Genomic DNA, 25,320 nt, shown 5'->3' with positions numbered 1-25,320 from the left:
AATAAGTGTATTATGGTTAAGTTTTACGCGTTTCTTGCCTCTTGAGTTTTGTAACTACATACTATTTGCTAATTGCATTTACATAGCCGTACATGCCACTGGGAAGAAAAAAATCTGAAGGAAAATAAAGTCAAAACTGGAGGAGCGGAAGTTAAAAACTGAAACAAACATGGTAATGTAAGAGGATTATAAATAAGAAATATTAATTATGAAAATGTAAAGAATGACTTCATAGTACAAATATACCAACAACATGAAGCTTCTGACATTTTCCTTCCTTACAGCTACAGAGTAGGAAAAAGGAGTGGGAAATACAAGCCTGTGTGTCATAGATATATGTCAACCCATAAACAAATGTATAACTTAAAAAGACTGTATCCAAAAGGTAAGTAGGCAGTGTTAAGGCTTTTATTTATCTGAAGACAGCAACGTATTTTAGCAAAAAACGTACTGATTTTTGATCAATCTGATCAAATGATTGATGACTGTTTAACATTTTTGCACTCTTTAAAGAGCATCCTTTTATCAGATAAAGTTAATCTGAGTGTCCTACATTTACTTATCAGTTACAGAACTGCACAATGTTCTATGGGTTAAATTGTTTCACCTAAAAATTCATATGATAAAGTTCTAACCTCAAATATTGCAAAATATGAATGTGTTTGGAAATAGAGTCGTTATAGATGTAATAAGATGAGGTTTTATTGGAGTAGGGTAAACCGTTAATCCAATATGACTGATGGCCTTATGAAAAGGAGAAATTTGAAGAGACAAACATGTACACAAAGAGAATGCTATAATAACATGGAAGAAGAGATGAGATGATGTGTCTACAAGCCCAGGAACATCAAAGGTTTCTAAAAAATTATCAGAAGCCAGGAGAGAGGCACATAACAGATTCTCCATCATATTTCTCAGAAGCAACCAAGCCTGAAGACACCTTGATCTAGCCTCCAGAACTGTGAGATGATGTTTTGTTGTTTAATCTATTCAGTTTGTGGTACGTTGTTATGACATCCCTAGCAAATTAATACATAATGTCGCTGAATCACTGCTCCTGTGTATTAGCATGGATGTCTGAAAAGGTGGCATATAAATAGATATAGATGAAGAGAATGAAGACAACCTTGGATTGACCTTGTGCTTAGTGATGATAATTAGATATGCATATTGCATCTAGTTAAGTAAAAATAAGCAATAGAAGGAAAGCCGCAGAAGCATATTAAAAGACAATATTTTTCCCTAATGAAATACTTAGAAAACTGTAGAAACAATAGAACAGATAATTATTGTTGTTGTTTAGGCATGGAACTCATATACAGTTATAGATTGATTATTTAGCCATCACTTGGTAAAATGTATATAATTAAACATTGAGTTATAATAGGCAGCAGTTCAATAAAAAGTGACAGCCAATGGCAGAGTTTTTTAAAATTAATGAAAGCTGTCTTAAGAATGCAGATAGTATTATATTTTTAAAAAACTATTTTCTAGTTTTTCCATACAATGAGCATTCTATTTTTGTATCTAACTTTCATTCTTCTGGATAAAAATAAAAGGCTCTTCTCTACTACATATAAATTATTTTGAGTTCTAGGTCATTCGGAAGTAGGAACATCAATTAACTTAGATCAGCAGCGCTGAACCTAAGTTCAGTGGAGAAAAACAAAACAACAACAACCGAAAAAATACCAAAAAGGAAGAGAGAAATGGCAGTTCAGTCTTAGATAAAAATGCTGTATATAAGATAAAAGATTTTTCTGGATGGAATCTAAGAGAAGCAAACAGCCAAAACCAAATGTTACAATGTAAGAATAGCAATCATAATTAGCTGACAGTATGCATTCATTCAACAAATATTTGTTGAGCATTTACTCTGTGCCTGGCATTATGCTAGCCCCTGGGAATAGAAGGATGACAGATCAAAACTGCCATATGTTCATAGTGGTAAACATAAAAACAAATGTGCAGTGGAATGTATATGATGATTTCAGGTTGTTAAAAGCATTTTAAGCCAAGCCAAAGGATGACAGTTGCTAAGTTAAGGTCATAAAAAGGTCTCTTTGAGGAGATTTTTAAGCTGACATGCACAGGAAGGTAAGAAGCTATTCATAGACAAGGGAGCAGCATTCCTAATTAAGAAGGAAAAAGTAAGTTGCCATTCAAGAGAGTTTTGTAATTTCTGTGAATGCTTGTCCTGAAAACTTAAACTGTTTCACCTGAATTAAGATGATAATCATTTGAGTTGGGAAAAACTAAGAAAAAATAATTATATAATATAAAAATATGATTTTTAAATGTTGGACAGTAGACCATACATTTAATTATTTTTTCATCTCAATTTGTCCTGGAACATGCAGTATATTACATATCACATAGGTCCACACTGAGGCATGTCTTAATCACAACTAATTAAAATGCTTCTTGTGCTTCATAAATATAATTTAATATGTTTTGCATAATTTACATTAACATATTATGCAGGACATTATTTTTGAAGACACACAGCTTACATCTAAACAGTGCTTATGATTTTCCATATTCAATTTGTACTTTAGTCATATTATTATTTTGCATGTGAGGAAACTGAGGTAGGCAAATATTATGCAAATTATTTCAGGGCATAGAGCTAGTAGGTGGCAAAATAAAGATTTAAACCATGGAGGACTGGCTTCAGAATCCATGTATGTAATACTTATCTAGGCTGCATTGCTTGAATTTTTGTTTTAGTTTATGTTTAACCAAATATAAAAAGTTCATAAGGAACTTTTTTGCTTTACATATCATGTTATATTTTGACTATATTTTTCATCAACAAGATGAAAACTTTAAAGAAATGGTTGTCTGGTTTCCAGCCAGTTCATCTTCAACTCCCCAAGCCAAATGCAATAATTCGTACATTGCACAAGTTTTTTAAAATGCAAATCCTTCCAAACAAGTGAGGGTAAATTTATCTTGCAGGCAAAGCAGACATGCATTGGCTTTGATCCTTTGAAGAAAATATTGAAGACAAAAAATTACAAGTAAAGCAATGGAGGATTTGTAAAGTGGGCTTTATTCGACATGGATAGAGATAAACAAAATGGTAGCATGATCCTAGGGAGGCATACCTCATTCATTTCCCTCTTTCTCACTTTATGATTTTAAAATTCATTTTCCAAGTTGATTTTTGTATTTGTCTTCCATAACCATTTCTTTACGACATTAATATTGAGCAAGACTTGAAGGTACACATTGTAGGAAGACCTAGATGATTGTTGGAAACCATCTACATAAAGGACTATAATAAACTGCAATAGAAGGTAAAAATAAACTTTGCATGTTATTCTTTTGCATTATGTAGATGATAACAAACAAAACATAACAGCAGTATTGAACACATGGGAAATATCCTCTTACATATTCTTTCACTGAAATTTAAAAGATCATCCTTCAGAATAATTGAGCTCTTCTCAATGAAAGTGGATGTTGTTATTTATAAATATGCAGAATAACTTCTGAAAAGAATTCTGAGAAATACTGTATGTCAACATATGTCAAAGGACCTTGGCTGTGTCCCCATCCAAATCTCATCATGAATTGTAGCTCCCATAATCTCCAGGTGTTGTGGCAGTCAATTGAATCATGGGGGTGGTTACTCTCATGCTGTTCTTCTGATAGTAAGCAAGTTCTTACGAGATTTGATGGCTTTATAAAGGACTTTTCGCCATTTGCTCGGCACTTCTCCTTCCTGCCATTATGTGAAGAAGGACATGTTTGCTTCCCCTTCTGCAATAATTGTAAGTTTCCTGATGCTTCCCCAGTCACGCTGAACTCTGAGTCAATTAAATCTCTTTCCTTTATAAATTACCGAGTCTTGGGTATGTCTTTATTAGCAGCATGAGAAGAAACTAATAGAGGCCTCATGCTTACCTCCATGCACACTAAACTTAAACATCTTATCATCATGGTAACTTTTCTGTTTTCCCTATTCTTCCCACTAAATCTCTGAAAATATGAAGTCTAAATAAACTAAGAACTATGGCTTAGTGTTATTTACCTTTAAAATTTTATGTAACTGCTTTGTGTTTTCTATATGCAATTTACAGGATTTTTTTGTATGGTTCTCTCAACATTCATGAATAAAATTTGAAGACCTATTTGCTTTTAGTTTATAGGAAACAAAATAGAACCTTATTGAATTTTACTGTTAGTCTTAGAAAAAGTTAACAAGGTGAATTGATTGTGCCTCTGAGAAGATAAGATTTTATTGCTGTTAGTATTAGATTCTCTAAATTTAAATGTGTTTCTTCATCGATGATGAGTAAATATGTGGAAAGGCAAAATGTTAGCAGTGTCTTACTTCTTTCAATTCAGAACTGCTTCACCTAAATCTAGTTTGTTCAAAATAAAACAAAGGATACCTAAATTTCTTAGGCTAAATAAGAGTATAAAGTCACACTTTTAAACAAATCATGTCAGTGAATGTCAAAGTCTTGATTATAATTCAGCCACATTTACTCATTGCAAATATAAATGTTTAAAATATAATAAACACTTATATATAAACACAATATAAAAATAACCAAAATACTTCATTTTGCAAAAACCTAAAGCTGTTTCATTCAGGCCATGTCTACTTCAATCTATTCTTTACTATGTCAATCTATGCTCCAGAGAATTTTTTCCTTGTATGAATGGCTTTGTGTTGGCATATACTCTTTGAATAGAGATTTATGCTACACTCATTCTGACAACATTTTGTTATTTGCAGAGAAAAAACAAGTATTGAGTATTGTTATGGTACATTCGATTGCATTAATATTAGAAAGAAGAAAAAATACCACTGAACGAAGTAACACTTGAAATGAGCTTTTTGAGCTTTTTTGTAGTCACTGCCTAAATAGATTTTTTTTTTTTTTTTTTTTTTTTTTTTTTTTTTGAGATGCAGTCTCGCTCTGTTGCCCTGGCTGGAGTGCAGTAGGACACGATCTCAGGTCTCTGCAAGCTCTGCCTGCCAGGTTCAAGCTATTCTCCTGCCTCAGCATCCTGAGTAGCTGGGACCACAGACACATGCCACCACGCCCAGCTAATTTTTGTATTTTTAGTAGAGATGGGGTTTCACCATGTTGTCCAGGCTGGTCTCGAACTCCTAACCTCAAGTGATCCACCCACCTCGGCCTCCCAAAGTGCTGGGATTACAGGTGTGAGCCACTGCACCTGGCCCTAAGTAGATTTAAAATAAGCTTTCTGGATGCACAGACTAGTAAACACAAATGCCAAAGACTTGCCTTCCAATTCTCCGTCTACCTCTAACTCAGGCTGCTATCTTAGAACAGTTAAGCAAATTTTCTAGCCTTAGTATTTTCATTTTCAAAATAAAAAATAAAATATATTACATGTAGTTCTATGATAAATAGTGGACATTTTCCATGTGCACTTTATCATTAAACATGAATTAACCAATATTTTAATTTTTAAAATGAAAAATCTAATTGATTGCCCATGGATCTATGACAAAAGAGTGATATATTTCATAAATACTTTAGCTAAAAGCATATGAATCAATTAATATTTTAGTTTACTACCAAGGTAAAGAAAACAAATGTAGTATTGTTCCTTCATCTCTGGGTTACTACATTGAGGAAAAAAGATGAATATGAATTAATATTTGAAGAAATATTTCTCTTAAGTCTCTGTTAGGTAGCACACAAGGACATACTACCGGTTCTCCTTTGGAAAATGTAACATTTGTATTGATTGATGTGACCTTCTCCTTACTTTCCTTTGGATTCCAACTTGTTTCTGTACATTGCGTCTCTCTGGACCACACAGCTCTCTTGTGTTACTGTGAGAATAACAACAGCTCTGTTGCAGCATCATTAGCGGTATCCCACAGAGGAAAAGCATTGGTAACACGCAGCAAAACCTGTATATTGCTCAGGTAATGAGAAAGTAATTAAAGATGGAAAGAATAGGAGAAAAGGAAAGTCATGCCTTCAAATGTAAGAAGATCTAATTTTTATACCCACAGTTCAGACACATAATGAAGCATACCCCAAATAAAGAGAATTCAGTAAGGCTGGGATCCTGCATTACAGGTAAAGGAAATAATATTAGACTTGACATTTATTTTCCCAGATACTCAATCCCTTAAATGGTACTTTGACAACAGAGACATCAGGTGCAAAGCAAACCAGTTTCAAAATATTAGTGAAAGAAGTATTGAAGATAATCTAACATATAATCACTGGAGGATAGGCTTAATGAAAATTAAAGCACAATGCCTTTCTAATTTGTTATCACTACTGAATACTTACTATATCTATCCACCTGCCAGAAATATACAAAGCTGGGTACACCTAGAGAGAAATGAGTTATATTCCTAATCCTAATCTGTTCCATCTATTTACTTAAGGAAATGTGTGCACTACGTCGCCTATGAAAGCAGTCAGGAAAATACAATGTAGATGGTCGCTACTTCATCTCTAGTCATTTCATCCTCGGATACAGTATAATGTAAAGATTACTTCTTAAATGAGTTGTTGTCAAGACTGGATTTACGCTATTGCTACCATAACCTATAGCTAGTTACCACATGAACCCTAAATAAAACCAGAATTTGTTGTCCACATTTCTTGTCTCATTTACCTGTTCCTCCTTCCTAAGTTTTCCATTTGCATTTTCTTATCATTGATCACAAAAATTCACATTGAAGACTGTGGATTTTGATCAATGAAATAAAAATTTTTAGAAGAAAATTATAAAAATGAATAATATTCAAGAAATCAAAACTTTTTTTTACCAGAACACTACTGTTATACTGGTAAAGAGGGCATTGAACTAAAATGAGTGGAGCCTAATTGAGAAGCCATGCTACTACTCATAGTGAATGTCTGCATTTCAATAGCTTAACAAAATTGAAGTTACATCTTACTCATATCAAAGTACGATATGGTTATTTCTGGTCAGTAAGGGAAACAGGGAGTGACATTGCTATAAAAATAATAAAAAACCAAGGACCCAGCTGACAGAAGCTCTGTAAATCCACATCCAATTGGTGGAATGAGAGAGACACTGGATACAATTGCACAGAAGATGTTTGCACAAGACCTAGAAGCTGTGTCTGTCACTTCTGCCAAAATTCCATTACAGAAACCCTGCAACATGGTATCCCCTAACTGCAAGGAATCCTGAGAGATATAATAAGCTATGTTTTCAGGATAGAGAGGAGATGAATTTAAAGAGGAACAGTCAGCCATTTCTTCCACAATCTGTCTTCCTGGTCAATAAAAAATTATTTGTAGTTTTATTTAAACTCACACACCATATTCTCTTGTTACCTCGAAAAAGAAAACCAGTGTCTATCCCAGGTACTTCTTATATCTCAAAGTCCAGTATCTCAGTTAGAGCCTACTATTTATGTTCAAATGTGGTATCACATAGTCTGGAAAGTTATAAACTAAAAATAAATTACCTGCCTTTACCCAACTCCCGCAATGTGCAATGGTAAACTAAGGACAACATTATCTTGGTAAAAATAGCCTATGTTAAAATAGAAGAATAAGAGACATACAGTAGTCATATGTACATACTGGTCCCTGGCAATAATGAACTCCTTCTGCATCCCTGTGCTAGGAAAGGAGGGATTTATTTGATTAGCCTCAAGATCCCTGGCATTTTTTGCAGGCACTTGATTCCAATCTTTAGGAGTTTCTTCGTGTCACAACATCCTTGATGATTACTTCTGAATTGGGCACTGAGGAATGCATCCTGTGTGGGAGAGGGATACTTCCTTCTGTTTCAAAGATTTAGGTACCTAGGAAGGTTTTAGAACTGCAGTACATTTAGATGAGGTTTTTGTTTTTTTCTTTGTCAATTTCATTCTCTGCAGAGCTTAATAGACTTCTGATCCAGTTGCCATTAGTCAATTACATGTGAGTAAACATATCAAAATTTTCTTCTAGTTTAAATTTCAGGCCTGGCTTTTTTTAATCCTCATGCAAACTGAAATAATTAGCATGGATGGGAAGAAAAGTTTCCTAATTTAATATTTACCAAAAGATTGATATGCTCTCTTGGAGAAATCTTAGTGGATCTTTGCCATGCAAATCCCTTTTCTAGTAATACCTCTTACTGTTTAGTCACTGGAAGTTTGAGCCTTTCCCAAATTTGTGTGGCTTCAAAATTTCTCACCATTTCTTTCTACCTGTGTTCTGAGTTAGTCAATTTTTGTCTCTTTTTAATTTTATTTTTAATTTCACCACATGTTCTTATTTATAAACGGGAGCTAAATAATGCATACATGTGGTCATAGAGTATAGAATAATAGACTTTGGAGACTCTTTTCTCTTTCTTAATAACACCTTTCTAAAACATTAAGTAAATGTTAACAAACATGAACCTTCTCACCTTTTCCAACTACTTCTCTAAAGCTACAGACTTCAGTAGGACACAGTTTGTCTTCAGAATTATTACAGGTAATTATAGTTTTCTCAGGTATTTTGCCACTAAGTAATAAAGGTCTTCAACTTTTCAATCTGAAGTTGCTATTTCCTAATCATCTGCAACATACATGCTAAACTAACGAGACAACTGCTCCCCCCACCATTTGTTCTACGTATTTATGAATCAGGTAAAAGCTATCTGATATTAAATCCCAACATTTTTGAGGCATAGCAAACTACAGACAAGTCTATATGATAGCCTTACAACATTCAATGCTAACATATCTGCTTGTAGATTGGCTTGTTTTTCTCCATGCAATGCATAATTTCCTCCAGCTCTTTTTTGGGGGCTCCAATTCCCCTAGGTTAGGGCCTCTTCGTTCTAACTATGAAAATCTCAGAAGAGAAAAAAGGAACAAAGGAGGCACCAATAATTCCTTAAAACCAGACAGGAGTGATACTCATGGTTTCTCATAGCATTCTTGGCTAAGGACTAGTAATAAGGCCACACATACAGTTAAGGAAAAGGTAGGCTAGACAACATAATCCCTAATTATGTGTCTTTTCTATGGAAAGGGATATGACTCAGGGAACAATTGCTGCCTCCATTTTTTATGGACTGAATTAGGTTTCCCCAAAATTCATATACTGAAATACAAATTTTGAATTCTTAGATTGTGACTGTATCTGAAGACACAGTCTTTAAGAGGTAATTATAGTAAAATGAGGTCATTAGGGTGGGCCCTAATTCAGTATGACTGATGTCTTCATTAGAATTGCAAATTTAGGCATCAAGAGACATACTCGCACAGGGAAGAACATGTGAAGACACAGGGAGGAGACAGTGTTTACATAAAGTCAAGGAGAAGGGCCTGAAACATTCTTCTTTCATAGGTTCGCATAGAGAACCAACCCTGCCGAAACTTTGATCTCAGACTTCTAGCCTCAAGAACTGTGAGAAAATAAATTTCTGTTGTTTAAGCCATTCAGCGTGTGGTGCTTTTTTATGATGACTCTGGCAAACTAATATGGCATTACACACAGGGGATAAGAAAATAATCCAAATAAGTATATGCATCAACTACCATAAGAGCAGATTGAGTTCCTATCCTAAAGGAAAATACTACTATTACATAAATTTTAGAAATGTATCTAATAAAGGTATAACCACGGGTAAAGCACATAAATGTTCTTACTATGAACATATATATGAATTTAGCACAGAAAGGCATTATATACTAATTCTTGTCCCAATCAGAAGGTTTACCTGTACCCCTCAAATAACTATGACCAGAATGAAGGCAGCAGTTACATGAAGTAGCAAAAAGAACCCCCGCTAAAGATTTAATGGTACCCAAATCCCTTTTAAAGTATGTCTGTGTCTATATTGGTTAACTTTTTCTTATCTGAAATACAAATACCACATGATCTCACTTATAAGTGGAAGCTAAACATTGGTTACAGATGGACACAAAAAGAGAACAATAGACACAGGGGCCAACTTGAGGGAGGAGGATGGGAGAAGGGTGAGGGCGGAAAAGATACCTATTGGGTACTATGCTCACTACCTGGGTGATGAAATCATTTGTACACCAAACCCCAGTGACACACAATTTACTTATGTAGCAACCCTGCACATAACAACCCCCTCATCCTAACAATAAAAGTTGAAAAAGAAACAAAACAAAATAAAACCCTGTACTGAAATCTCCCAAAGCTGTTGCATTATAGGGAAATGACCATTTTTCTCAAGTTTTATATCCGTCATTGTCTAGCTAAACAATTTTTAAAATATTGTCGCAGAGGGAATTTCTGCATTTAAATAGGTGGTGAAGAGCTTGAGAGCTATATAAGAGCTGATAAAATAATCCAGAAGAAAAACAACACAATACCCTACTAGTTTTGCCTCTTCATGAGAAGCAAATGAAAATAATGGTGTTTCTGTGTCCCAGAAGTCTTGATCAACTGAAAGAAGCAAGAAACACAGCAGCTTAATCTGCTGATGAGAGTGGGAATTGAAATTATAAAGGACAAATAAAGGCTGCCAGAAAAGTTAGCTGATGTAGAAAGGGAAATGATCCTTCAATATTTTGCTGATATCCTCCAGTAAAAATTAAGTTGATCCTGGAGTCTGGGAAATAAAATATTCAGTAGTTGAAAACATTTCCCTCTCCATTATAACAAGCAGATTAGGGAAGAGAGGAGCCAAAGTCTAACAATAGAAATGCCCTCCTCTTTTGGTATCTATGCTCATCATTTTACTCACATTAAGAAACAGTATTCTGGCCTGGCACAGTGGCTCAGGCCTGTAATCCCAGCACTTTGGGAGGCCAAGGTGCGTAGATCAGGAGGTTAAGAGATAGAAACCATCCTGGCCAACATGGTAAAAGCCCATTTTTACTAAAAATGCAAAATAAAATTAGCTGGGCATGGTGGCATGCACCTGTAGTCCCAGCTACTCATGAGGTTGAGGCAGGAGAATAGCTTGAACCTGGAAGGCAGAGGTTGCAGTGAGCTGAGATTGTGCTACTGCACTCCAGCCTAGTGACACAGCAAGACTCCATCTCAAAAAAAAAAAAGAGAAAGAAAGAATATTCTTTCATTTGACATGAGTCAACTATTATCAAATAAAAATAGATATACATCGGCTTGCCCTTTTCTTTCCCCTCCTTCTCCTCTTTCCTTCTCCTCCTCTTCTCCTTTTTTCCTTCTCCTTCTCTTACTCTTCCTTATTCTTCTTCCTTCTTTTTCTTCTTTTCCCCCTCATCAATAATGAGAACCACAAAACTCCATTAGTCATTGCAAGAATCTCAAGATCTCTGGCACAAGGCTCAGATGTGTCTTCTTTCATTTTAATAATCTATGAACTTATAAAATTAACAATTTCTAATATATTTTATCTAAAATAATAAGAAAAGAGAAAAAAGAAAAAAGCAATACTCATAATTGATAATAAATGTGGCTATAAATAGCTACCTAATAAAATTATGTATAGAATCCACAGTTCTTATTTCTTTAACTGGTTAGGAAGCTATCTGATATATTTAGCCTTTTTTTTTTTTTTTAAAGGCCATTTACTTTAGCCATCAAAAAGTCAAAGAAAGACCCTTTCATACATTTTCTTTTTGTCAGTGAGACAGAGGTGTCCAAAGTATCCAGGAAGTCTTTCCAATTTCAAGTTTAATAGGATCATCTTGGGAGCCAACAAACCTGGAACAGCAGAGGTCAGGTTTGACTGAGTTGGAAGCAAAAGTGCTAAAAGTGGGTTATTGGAATTAGGAATGGGAATTGAAGCAAGATGGCAGAGTAAGACTCTCCAGCAATCATTGCTCTGCATAAAAATCAACTTAAACAACTACCTACATGCAAAAATATTTTCCCAATAGCAAAGGAACACAGGTAAGAGACCACAGTACCTGATTATAGCACAATATTAAGAAAATATTCATTGAAGAGAGTAAGAAGAACAGTAAGACATCATATGTGCTACCCCTCCCCCAACCATAGGGAACACAGCATGGGAAGAGATACCATTCACTTGTGAGAGAGAGAGAGAAGCAAGCATAGGACTTTGTCTTGGACTCAACGCTAGGCTTACCACCGTAAAACCCAGTACTGGGCAGACACTCATGACCCTGCATTTCAGGTGAGTACAAATTGACTAACTCTTTGGAACTGATTTGGTGCCAGGTGGGATCACACAGCCCCACATGCCAGGTGTTTTTGAGAACTCAGCCCCCGGCCTGTACCATTGCTGAGCCAATGTCAGTGGCCCTGGGCCCCAGACAGCCCTAAGCAACAGGCAGCTCTTAGTGGCTCCTAGCTTCATGACTTAGTGTCCCAGCATCATGCCTGCCTTAATGAATCCCAGGCTTCTGGTGGTGCCATGCTGGCTGAATCCGTCCTAAGTTTCTAATCTGACCCAGACAAAGTGAGTTTGTGGAGACTGCAATAAGTATCTACTTCTTCAAATATGCAAACATTGATGGATAACCATAAGGATCAAGAAAAATTAAGGAAATATGATACCACTAAACCAGCAAAGTAAAGGTCAGGTTACTGAGTTAGACACAGAGATATATGGACAACTTGAAAAATAATTCAAAATTAATACTATTAGGAAGCTTAGCAAACTTCAAGAAAATACACAGAAAAAAAATTAATAAAATAAGGAAAACAATGTGACCAGAATGAGAAATTTAATAGAGAGGTTGAGATAATAACTAAAAACCCAAAAATGTTGGGGCTAAGAAATACAATAAATGAAATGCAAAGTGCAATAGGGAGCACCAATAGCAAAATTTATCAAGCACAAGAAAAATATCTGTGAACCTGAAGAAAGGATGTTTAAAAACATAGAGGAGACAAGAGAAAAAAAGAAAAAATAATAATAAAGAAATCTTACAGGATTAATGGGGCAGCATAAAAGAGTAATTTTTTTTGAGTCATAGAAGTCAAAGAAGAAATAGACAAAGGTATAGAAAGCTCATCTAAAGAAACAGTTGAAGAAAATTTTACAAACCTGGAGAAAGGTGAAACTATCCAGGTAGAGTAAGCTCAAAGGTCTCTAATTCTATTCCATCCAAATAAGAGTACTCTAAGAAATCCTATAATCAAACTGTCAAACATCAAAGACAAAGAGAGGATCTGGAAAGCAGCAAAAAAAAAGATAACATATAAGGGAGTTTCAATATTAGTAGCTGATGATTTCTCAGCAGAAACCTTATAGGTCTGGAGAGAGTGGAATAATATATTCAGAAGTGCTGAAGGCAAATACCAACCAAGATTATTACACTCTTCAAAAATTATGGAGAGAGAAATAATTTACTATGAAACTTAAGTTCAGAGAATTTTTCACAACCAAATTCATCTTACAAGAGATGCTAAAGGGAGTTATTCAAGCTGAAAGTAAAGGTTGCTAATGAGAAACACAAAAACATCTAAAAGTATAAAACTCACTGATAAAGTACAAAGGCAAACACAGAATTATTTAATACTGAAATCATAGTATATAAATTACCTATATCTTTAGTATTAATACTACAAGAAAAAACTGTTAAAATACTATTAGTTACAGTATTTTTTAGGGATATGCAATATTAAAAATATGTAAAATGTAATATTAAAACTTCAAAATGTTGGGAGGAATGAAGTAAAAGGGTAGCGTTTTTTTCTATCAAAGTTATTATTAGCTGAAAAAAAGCATGTTATTACTATAAGATGTTTATTTTAAGACTCATGGCAACCACAAAACAAAAACCTGTAGTAGATGCATACAAAAAATGATGAATCAAAACATACCACTAGAGAAAATCACTTATCTACAAAGAAAGACAGAAAAGTAGAAAGAATAATAAAATATACAAAAGAAATAGAAATCAATAAAATGTCAGTAGCAAGTCCTTATCTATTAACAATAATCTTGAATGTAAATGGAATAAATTCAACAATCAAAAGGCAGAGAAACTGAATGAATTTTAAAGATAGCAACAAAATAACTATATGCTGCTACAAAGAGCATATATGCCTGTAAGGACACACATAAACTGAAAGTGAAGAGATGATAAAAGGTATTTCATGCAAGTAGATATCAAAAGAGAACAGGATAGCTATATTTATATTAGATAAAATAGGCTTTAAGTCAAACATTATTTAAAAAACCCAAAAGTATCATTATATAAAAATATAAAGAGGTCCATTCATCAAGTGGATATAACAACTATAAATATATGTGAACTCATCAGAACCTAATATATAAAGAAAACACAAATAGGTCTGAAGGGAAAGATAGACTAAAATACAATTATAGTAGGAGACTTCAACACCCCACTTCCAGTAATGGACGGATCGTCCAGATAAAAAAATCAGTACAAAAACATCAGACTTCAACTACATATTCAGAACATTCTATCCAACCACTACAGAATTTATATTTTTTTCAACAGCACATGGAACATTCTCCAGGAAAGATCATGTGTTAGGACATAAAACAAGTGTAAGAGTTTTAAAAGAATTGTAAAGATGGAGATTATATTAAGTATCTTCTCAACCACCATGGTACAAAACTAAAAATTAATAACTTTGTATTATTTGATCCCAAAGTAGGAACATTGGAAATTCAAAAAACCCAGAAATTAAATGATGGGCTCTTGAACAACCAATAGGTCAATGGAAAAGTTAAAAGGAAAATTTTAAGCATTCTTGAGACAAATGAAAATGGAAACACAACATACACAAACCTAAGAAATACAGCAAAAACAGTTCTAAGTGGAAAGTTGTTAGCAATAAACACCTACATGAAAAAAGAAGAAAAGGTATCAAAGAAACAATCTAATGGTGTACCTCAAGAAACTAGAAAAAAAAAGAACAAACTAAGCCCAAAGTTAGTAAAAGAAAGAAATTAATAAAGATCATAGCAAGGGCCAGGTTCGGTGACTCACACCTGTAATCCCAGCACTTTGGGAGGTTGAGGCGGGAGGATCATGAGGTCAGGAGTTTGCGACCAGCCTAGCAAACATGGTGAAACTCCATCTCTACTAAAGATACAAAACATTAGCCTGACCATGGTGGCTGGTGCCTGTAATCCCAGCTACTCAGGAGGCTGAGGCAGAAGAATTGCTTGAACTCGGAAGGTGGAGGTTGCAGTGAGCCTAGATCGCGCTATTGCACTCCAGCCTGGGTGACAGAGTGAGACTCTGTCTCAACAAAACAAAACAAAACAAAACAAAAAGATCACAGAAAAAAAGAAGAGGAGGAAGAAGAAAACAGAGAGAACAGAAAAAAAATAGAAAATATCAATGAAACTAAGAGTTGGCTTTTGAAAAATAAATAAAATTGACAAAACTTTAGCTGGCCTAACATCAGAAATACAAAGGAGATATTCCAGCTAATATGACAGAAATATAAAAGTTTATGAGACTATTTTTAATAATATGTCAAAAATTTGGATAACCTAGAAGAGATAAATTTATAGAAAATAAAACCTATCAAGACTGAATTAGAGAGAAATATAAAATCTTAATATATCAATAATGAGGAAGAAGATTGGATCAGTAATAAAAGAAGTTTCCAAAAGAAAAAAGAAAAAGAAAAAACAGCCCAGCACCTGGTGGCTTCACTGCTGAATTCTATCAAATATTTAAAGAGCAAATGACAATTTTTCTAAAGGTCTTCCAAAAATATATATAAAAGGTAGGAATGTGTTCAAACTCATTTAACAAGACTGGCATCACCTGACACCAAAGCCAGACAAAGACATTACCAAAAATATCTTTTGGCTGTGTCCCCACCAAAATATCATCTTGAATTGTAACTTCCACAATTCCCACACATCATGGGAGGAACCTGGTGGGAGGTGATTAAATTATGGGGGTGGGTCTTTCCTGCACCATTCTTGTGATATTGAATGAGCCTCATAAGATGGTTTTAAAAATGGGAGTTTATCTACACAAGCTCTCTTCTCTTGTCTGCCACCATGTGAGATATGCCTTTTACTTTATGCCATGATTGTGAGGCCTCCCCAGTCATGTGGAATTGTAAGTCCAATAAATCTTTTCCGTTTGTAAATTACCCAGTCCTGGGCATGTCTTTATCAGCAGGGTGAAAAAAGACTAATACAGTAAATTGATACTGGGAGTGAGGCCCAGGCTGAGGTGGTCTCAGATGGAAATGAGGAACTTGTTGGGAACTGGAGCAAAGGTGACTCTTGTTATGTTTTAGTAAAGAGTCTGGTGGCATTTTGCCTCTGCCCTAGAGATATGTGGAACTTTAAACTCGAGAGAGATGATTTAGGGTATCTGTTGAAAAAAATTTCTAAGCAGCAACGAGTTCAAGAGGTGACTTGGGTGTTATTAAAGGCATTCAGTTTTGTAAGGAAAGCAGGGCATAAAAGTTCAGAAAATTTACAGCCTGACAACGGGATGGAAAAAAAAATCCCATTTTCATAGGAGAAATTCAAGCCAGCTGCAGAAATTTCCATAAGCAATGAGTAGCCAAATGTTAATCCCCAAGATAATGGGGAAAATGTCTTCAGGGTATGTCAGTGGTCTTCAAGGCAGCCCCTCCAATCACAGGCCCAGAGGGCTAGGAGGAAAAAACAGTTTCCTGGGCTAGGCCCAGGGTCCCTGTGCTATGTGAAGCCTAGGGACTTGGCACCCTGTGTCTCAGCCACTCCAGCCACAGCTGAAAGGGGCCAACGCAGAGCTCGGGCTGTGGCTTCAGAGGGTGCAAGTCCAAAGCCTTCGCAACTTCCATGTGGTGTTGAGCCTGTGGGTCCACAGAAATAAAGAATTGAGGTTTGGGAACCTCCGCCTAGATTTCAGAGGATTTATGGAAACGCCTGGATGCTCACACAGAAGTTTACTTCATGGGTGGGGCCCTTATGGAAAACCTCTGCTAGGGCAGTGCAGAAGGGTTATATGGGATCAGAGTCCCCACACAGAGTCCCTACTGGAGCGCTGCCTAGTGGAGCTGTGAGAAGAGGGCCACCATCCTCCAGACCCCACAATGTTAGATCTACCAGCAGCTTGCACCATGCACCTGGAAAAGCCACAGACACTCAACACCAGCCCATGAAAGCAGCCAGGAGGAGGCCTACACCATGAAAAGCCACAGGGTTGGAGCTTCCCAAGGCTGTGGGAGCTCACCTCTTAAATTAGTGTGACCTGGATGTGAGAACTGGAGTCAAAGGAAAACATTTTGGACCTTTGAGATTTGGCTGGTGTGCTGGAGTTTGGACTTGCATGGGGCCTGTAGCCCCTTTGTTTTGGCCAATTTTCCCCTTAGAATATCTATATTTACTCAATGCCTGTACCCCCAATGTATCTAGGAAGTAACTAACTGGCTTTTGATTTTACAGGCTCATAAGTGGAAAGAACTTGCCTTGTTTCCAATGAGACTTTGGACTGTGGACTTGTGAGTTAATGCTGAAATGAGTTAAGACTTTGGGGAACTGTTGGGAAGGCACGATTGGTTTTGAAATGTGAAGACATGACATTTGGGATGGCCAGGGGTGGAATGATATGATTTAGCTTTGTCCACCCAAATCTCATCTTAAATTGTAACTCCCACAATTCCTATGTGTCATGGGAGGAAGCCAGAGGGAGGAGATTGAATTATGGGGGTGGGTCTTTCCCGGGCTGTTCTTATGAAAGTGAATGAGTCTCACAAGTTCTGATGCTTTTAAAAAGGGGAGTTTTCATGCACAAGTCACCATGGGAGACATGCCTTTCATCTTCTGCCATGATTGTGAGGCCTCCACAGCCACATAGAAGTGTAAATCCAATAAACTTCATTCTTTTGTAAATTGCCCAACCTCAGGTATGTCTTTATCAGCAGCATGAAAACAGAGTAACACACATCTATATACCTAACAAACATAGATGCAACAATCTTCAACAGAATATTGCCAAAACAAATTTGGAAAAATATAAAAAGACCATTCACACAAGATCACAATGTATGAATCTCAGGTATGCAAGGATAGTTCAATATGTGTAAAACAACAGATGTAATACATCTTATTAACACAACGAAGGACAAAAATCATATGATCATTTTAGTAGATGCAAAAATCACATTTGATAAAATTCAACACTCTTTCAATAACCTCTCAACAAATTAGGTATGGAAGGTATGTACCTCAAGATAATAAAGGCCATATATGACAAATCCACATATAACATCACCTTCAATTAGAAAAAGTTGAAAGCTTTTCTTTTAAGATCCAGAATGAGACAAAGATGCCCACTCTCACCACTTCTATGCCATACGGTACTGGAAGTCCTAGCCAGAAAAGGTAAGCAAGAGGAAGAAATAAGAGTTGTAAAGCAAAAAGAACCTGAGGCAACTCTCAATCAATTGATAAGTTTATTTAGCCAAGGTTAAGGACATGTCTAGGAAAGAGATCAGTGCCTTTCTCCAAAGATGATTTCGAGGGCCTCAATATTTAAAGAGGAAAAGTAGGCTGGAAGGGAAAGAGGAAATGTGTAGTAATTCACATGTTATAAGGGAAAAGGAACGGGTAGAGGAAGAACCAATTATATATTCATCTAGTGTCTAGTGCTCAATAAATCAGCACTTTACATAAGATAAGCTGACCATAGAGTAACTACCTGTGGAGATATTTAACTTTTTATATACAGCTCTCTGCTTAGGAACAAAAGGCAGTTTCTTGCTTGACTCAGCTTTCAGCTTAATTTTTTCTTTCTTTATAGTGAATTTGGGTCCCAAGTTTTTATTTTCCTTTCACAAAGTCATTCAGTTTAAAGGAAGAAGTGAAACTGTCCCTGTTTGCCAGCAAGATAGTAATATAAATAGAAAACCCTAAAGACTTCATCAAAAAGGTGTTAAAACCAAAAAGTGATTTTGGTAAAGTTGCAGGATACAAAATACATATGCAAAAATCAGTAGTGTTTCTACATAACAGTAGACTATATGAAAAGAAATTCACAAAAATTATATTTATTATAACTAAAACAATAGGAATAAATTTAACTAATGAGAGGAAGATCTCTGCACTAAAAACTATAAAACATGGATAAAAGTAATCGAGTAAGACACAAATAAATGGAAAGATATACATTGTTTATGGATTGGAATTAATTAATACTGTTAAAATGTCCATACCACCCAAAGCAATCTACAGATTCAATAAAATATCTCTCAAAATACCAATGACATTCTTCTCAGAAATGGAAAAAATTCTACAATTTGTACAGAAACACAAAATACCCTGAATAGCCAAAATAATCTGAGGATAAAGAACAAAGATGGAGACATTATAGTACCTGTCTTCAAAATATACTACAAAAATGCAGTAAGTAAACCAGCATGGTACTGATACAAAAATGGACACAGAGTGGTAGCCAGTGAAGTCTAGGGAGTGCTGGGGCTTCCTCTCCTCTGCCTAAGGCTTTTGCAATATACAAAGGATTCTTTCTCTGGCTCTTCCTAGGGGCTCTCGCATTTGCCTTATGGGCTCCAGGGCCAAAATGTGTGAGGACAGCTGCCATAGGTGAGAAAGCCACTGAGAACAACAAAACAGAACCAAAAGCCTAGAAATAAATCCACATATCTTCAGCTAACTGATTTTTGGCAAAGGAGCCAAGAATATACAATGAAGGCAGGACAATCTCTTTAATAAATTGTTTTAGGAAAACTGGATAAGAAGAAGAATGAAATTAGACCCTTATCCCACACCACATACAAAAATAAACTCAAATGGTTTAAAAATGTAATGTAAACCCTAAAATGATAAAATGCTAGAAGAAAACATAGAGAAAAAGCTCCATGATGTTTGCTGGGCAATAATTTTTTAATACAAACCCAAAACACAGGCAACAAAAGCAAAAGTAAATAAATGGTATTACATCGAACTAAGTATCTTCTGCCTAGCAAAGAAAACAACTAAGTAAAGAGACAATCTACAGAATGGGAGAAAATATTAGCAAACTCTGCAACTGATAAGCAGTTAATATCCAAAATATATAAGCAATTCAAACAAATTAATAGCAACAAAACAAATAACCTGATTAAAACATGGGCTAAGACCTAAAAAGGTATTTCCCCAAAAAAGACATATAAATGCACAACAGGTATATGAATAAACACTCAGCATCATTAATCATCAGGGTCCCAGAAGTCAAAGCCACAATGAGATAACCTCTTATATCTATTAGAATGCCTATCATCGAAAAGACAAAAATCAAGTATTGGTGAGGATGTGGGAAAAATATCTTTGCACACTGTTGGTGGGAATGTAAATTAGTACAGCCATTATGAAAAATAGTATGGAGTTTCCTCAAAAAAATAATATTAGAACTACCATATAATATATCAATCCCACTGTTAGTAGTAGGACTTACACATATGTTTATTGCAGCACTATTCACAATTGCAAGTAGATGAAATCAATCTAAGTTTCAATAAAGGAATGAACGGATAATGTAGTATGTATACACAATGAAATACTATTTACTATTAAGTCATAAAAAATAAGAAAATCTTGTTGTTTATGTCAAAATGGATGAAGCTAGGGGAACTTATAAAATGAGCCAGTTGCAGAAACACAAATCATGCATGATCTCACATGTTCAGAGAACACAAAGAAGTTGATCTCAGGGGCTGGAATGGTTGGTAGTGGGGGTGAAGAGATGATGCCCAAAGGAAAATAAATATAATTAACAAGAGAAATAATTTCAAGAGATCTATTTTATAACCTGGTAATTGTAGTTAATAATTTTTCATATTGAAAAATGGACTGAATACGAAGTTATGTTACCACAAAAGTAGCAACCATGTTAGATAATGCATCATGTTGTATGAGGTAAATATACATCATTATCTGTCCATGTAAAAAATAAAAAAGTAAGAAAAAAACATAGTAAGAGGTCATTAGGTACAATAGTGAGATAGTGAGACAAGAATAGAGTGGAACTACTCCTGGGAAATGAGGATTAAGGTGGATTTCTATTCCTACCACTTTTTGTGATATAATTTTTGACTGGCATGAAAATAATAAATTTGACAGATCCCAATAGCTACTAGGTGCCAGAAACAGTGTTGAATTACTTTAGCAAGAATGCCATATCTCTGGCTTCGAAGGTGGTTATAGTTACGACCTCACTGTAATGGTCATCTGATTTTTTTTTTTTACCAAACAGATAATGTAAAAGAGCAGTGTGATAAGAACATCATTTTTGCATCTTTAAAATTTTTAGCAGTCTCACAGATCTCCAAAAATTTCCAGAAATGTGGCATTTCTTTGGTTTAATATTTTAGTATGCATGGGCAGTCTCATCCATACCAGTTTCCACTGGATCCTTCAGGAATATAGCCCTCACTTTAAGAGTCAGAGAACCAAGCTATAGATTATGCTATTTGACAAATGTGTCTACTTTAACTTTTCCTTCAAGAACTCAAGAAATAGCTTTACACAGGGTTTGTGGAATTCCTGGGCCTTTTGGAAGATAAACCTGAGCCCAAACTTAATGATCTCAGCTTTGTAAACTCCCTTTCTGACATGCCCAAGGAAAAAGAACAAGTTAGAACCAGTATCTAAACATCTTCCCAACATGTGTGTATATTAATTTCCTAGTATATAGTCATCCTGACCAACTGGCACAGTTCTCTTTAGGGCAGGTTTTGTAAATCACATTGTTCATCCTTAAGAATAGTGGTTCTCAAACTGTAGCATACTTCAGGATTACCTAAAGGGATTTTAAAAAGATTACTGGGCCCAAACTCTGAGTTTCTGATGTAGTCGGAGGTGTAATATTTCACGAGAATTTCTCTAATCCATTTCCAACTGATGCTGATGTTGAAGACAGGACCATACTTTAATAACAACTGCTTAAGAAAATCAAACCTGTCTTTAGTTAATAGGGTTCTGGGTCTATGAATTTCTTCAAATTTAGCAACTGGGAGAAAGCTATTGGCTTTTGATCTGAAGTTTTTAAGAAGGAAGTAATTTTTTATGTTGTATAGATAAAATATTACTTTTATAGGCTATCTATTTTATTATCTATCTATCTATCTATCTATCTATCTATCTATCTATCTATCTGACACAGTGTCTTGCTCTGTAACTCAGGCTGGAGGACTAGAATCATTGGCATGATCATAGCTCACTACAGCCCTGAATTCCTGGGCTCAAATGATTCTCCCAAGTAGTTATGACTACAGTAATGTACCACTAAACCTGGCTAATATTTTAGTTTATATTTTTGTAGAGACCAGGTCTCACTATGTTTCCTAGACCGGTATTAAATTTCTGGCCTCAAGCAGACCTCCTGCCCCAGCCTCCCAAGTTTCTGGGATTATAGGTGTGAGCCACCACACTCAGCCTATTTTTTAAAAATTTCTGAGGATCCAGTGTCCAATTGGTCACACCCACAATCCCTGTGGTTCCAATCATACTGCTTACTACTTGATAGGGAGTATACCAATTTGACAGGTCTATTGAAGACAGGCTTTATTTAATTCTGAATATATTGCTCCTGTGTCCATAAAATAGCACTAGATAAAATAATATATCTATTTAGAAAATATCCCCAGATAGATCTAATGTGCATTTCTTTAAAATATTAATAAAGCAATGAATACCTTCATGTTTTTCTTTTCTCCTTCATGCTTTTCTTTTCTTTTTCCTTTTTCCTTTTTTTTTTTTTTTTTTAGACTGAGTCTTGCTCTGTTACCAGACTGGAGTGCAGTGTCGCTCTCTTGGCTCACTACAACCTCTGCCTCCTGGGTTCAAGTGATTCTCCTGCCTCAGTCTCCTGAGCAACTGGGACTACAGGCTCGTGCCAGCATGCCCAGCTAATTTTTGTGTTTTTAGTACAAATAGGGTTTCACCATGTTGGCCAGGATGGTCTCAATCTCCTGACCTCGTGATCCACCCGCCTTGGCCTCCCAAAGTGCTGGGACTACAGGTGTGAACCACTGTGCCCAGCCATGTTTTTCTTCAGTTCTTCTTACTACAGAGGTATCAACTTAGCCCTTGAACTCTCTTAGAACTCTGATATTTAAATTTGGCAGTACATTGGTGTTAAGTGGTAGTCTTTCAAAAAGAGTCCAAACTATATCTAGGCAAGGTTATGATTGATTACTAGAAAATATTCTGATTTTCCAAGCTGATATTGTTTTATTATGAAAAGAAATATGAAGCTCATAATTAATTTTGTGACATAAAAACCAAACATTAGATAAAGTTAAAATATTCCATTGATTTAGGGGAGTTAACATGAAGCTTCTAGATATGTTTATAAATAAAAAACTGAAAACAAACAAGATGAATATATAATTATTGGTTATGAAAACTGATTTGTGCTGAAGACATGTGACATTTACTTTTCAACAATAATTTCTCGTAAAACTCATTTGAAATTTCTGGAGAGCTACTTTATATCTGAAATAGTGAGCATTTTCAGAATTTTGAGAACGGAATTATAGTTTATTATGTTTTCCTAAAGATCTTAACAAAATAATATGTAGACTTTTTAATTGTCATTAAATGAGACTCTCTCAATTTTATTTGTGGTTTAATGTTGCATAAATTAAGATTGGGTTGCCAAAGAACTTTAAAAAAATCTTTAAAAATCTACTAAAAGAGATGATCTTTCTTTACCTATCAAAATACTAGAGAGTTGTAATACCCGGAGGGTTGTTTGACAGATAAGTAGAACAGCTGCCAGAGGGAGACAGGACTTCAAAATAAGGTCTTGAAAAACAATATTTTTAAATGTACGATTCTAATATTTTTAGAAGACCCCAACCATAGGAATAGTTCATGTAATAAAAATTTAAGCTAAAACTGAAGGTAATCAAATGTAAATCTAACGAAATTCATTTTGGTAATGAAATGGAATGGAGCACATTAGACTGTCTAAATTACATTTGCTTCTTTGCAATCATTCCTGAAATCATTAGGGTAGGTAACCTAATGTTTCCAAAAATCTAGCTACTCTTTATATGAAACACTTCAAAACATAAAACCTATAATAGCCTAAAGCTGAAAGTGTTAAAACTTGACTTTACAATTACTTTTATTTCTTCCAACACTAAAATCAATTTTCAAAGATAATTTGGGTGCCTGGAACTAACATATATATTTCTGTTCTTATTTCTACTAGTTTATGTAATCACTGATTTCTCTCTATCATTGTTACAATTTGGAAGGCAGTATTGATCTGGTTTCCATTCTGTGTATTGAGGATACACGAAACCCTGTGTTGTAGATTCTACTTTTATCTGCGGGTACTACTTCTCTTATTATCGTAAAACACCAACATTCTTTTAGGAAACTCCCCTCACTCCATCCATTCTTGTTTTTCTATTGAAAGGCTTGAAGTGATACATTGTCTGGCCACCTGCACAAGAGAATATAATGATCCATTTGGGCTCTTAACTAGGGTTTTTCTTTTTCATTTGAAAATCCTAATTAGAGATGAAGCTAAGGTGCTTTGTTTCTGGGATCTGCCTGCTGCCTGTGATCACGTGTACAGGTAGGCTGCTTGAAATAATGAAGACAACACATAGAGAAGCAGAGACTATAGGAGAGAAAAACTCACGGATGTTTGTTGAATTCATGATTCCAGTCATCCCCAAATCACACGAGCATTTGTCCTTTCTGAGGTTCTGCCTCAGTTAGTTTGAATTGTATTTTACCTGCAACCAAAAATACAACTGAACAGATTCAACAGGGTTGAGGTTTTTATTTAGCACTGTATTAGTTCTCCATTGCTGCTGTTATAAAGTAAAATATACTTAGTTGCTTAAAAGAACACAAATTTATTATCTCACAGTTCTGCAGGTCAGATGTCTGAAATAGGGCTCACCTGGCTAAAAACAAGGACTTGGCAGTTCTGTGCTTCTTTCTGAAGGTTCTACAAAGAGTTTGTTTTCTTGCCTTTTCCAATTACCAGATGCTGCTCACATCTCTTGGCTTGTCGCCCTATTGCATCTTCAAAGTGAACAATGGCTGATTGAGTCTTTCTCACACAGCATCCTTCTGACACTTTTGCCTGCCTCTTCCACAATTAAGAACACATGATTAAGTTGGACTCACTCAACTAATCCAGGATAATCTCCCCATTTCAAGGTCACCCAATTATTAACCTTAATTCCATCTGCTACTTAAATTCCCCTTTGTCATGTAATACAAAATTTTCAAAGATTGCAGGGATGAGGACATGAACTTCTTTTGAAGGGCACCATTCAGCCTGCAATGGCACAAAGCATCAAAAAATAGAGGGAATGTAAGATAAAACACAATTTGCATATATATAATTCTAGCCTGAACAATAGCAATTTACTCAACATATTAATATTTAAGATAAATAAGAAAAATTATATAATTCATTCCTATAAAACAATTGTAAGCATTCACATTAGCCAT

The 25,320-nt window shown here is 35.3% G+C and overlaps 1 protein-coding gene across 8 annotated transcripts in view; it reads right to left on the bottom strand.

Annotated features, from left to right (window-relative positions):
- LOC123569875 (ubiquitin-ribosomal protein eS31 fusion protein-like) overlaps positions 1-24,938 on the bottom strand; it is a 191,321-nt gene extending 166,383 nt beyond the window's left edge. For 7 of the 8 annotated variants that reach the window (XR_012426451.1, XR_006693762.2, XR_012426452.1 and 4 more), the window contains exons 1-2: positions 24,761-24,938; positions 24,494-24,590 (exon numbers count right to left, since the gene is read on the bottom strand). Coding sequence is in view for 2 of the 8 variants with exons in the window: in XM_065533374.1 (XP_065389446.1) it covers positions 24,494-24,524 (31 nt within the window). In the remaining 6 variants the exon portion in view is untranslated. The remainder of the gene's footprint in view (positions 1-24,493; positions 24,591-24,760) is intronic. The other variant, XR_010582629.1, reaches the window with a different exon arrangement.
- Between the last annotated feature and the right edge of the window lie 382 nt (positions 24,939-25,320).

This window comes from Macaca fascicularis, chromosome 17 (assembly GCF_037993035.2).
Source record: "Macaca fascicularis isolate 582-1 chromosome 17, T2T-MFA8v1.1".
NCBI classification, from domain to species: domain Eukaryota; kingdom Metazoa; phylum Chordata; class Mammalia; order Primates; family Cercopithecidae; genus Macaca; species Macaca fascicularis.
This window is presented reverse-complemented; position numbering and strand designations above follow the sequence as displayed.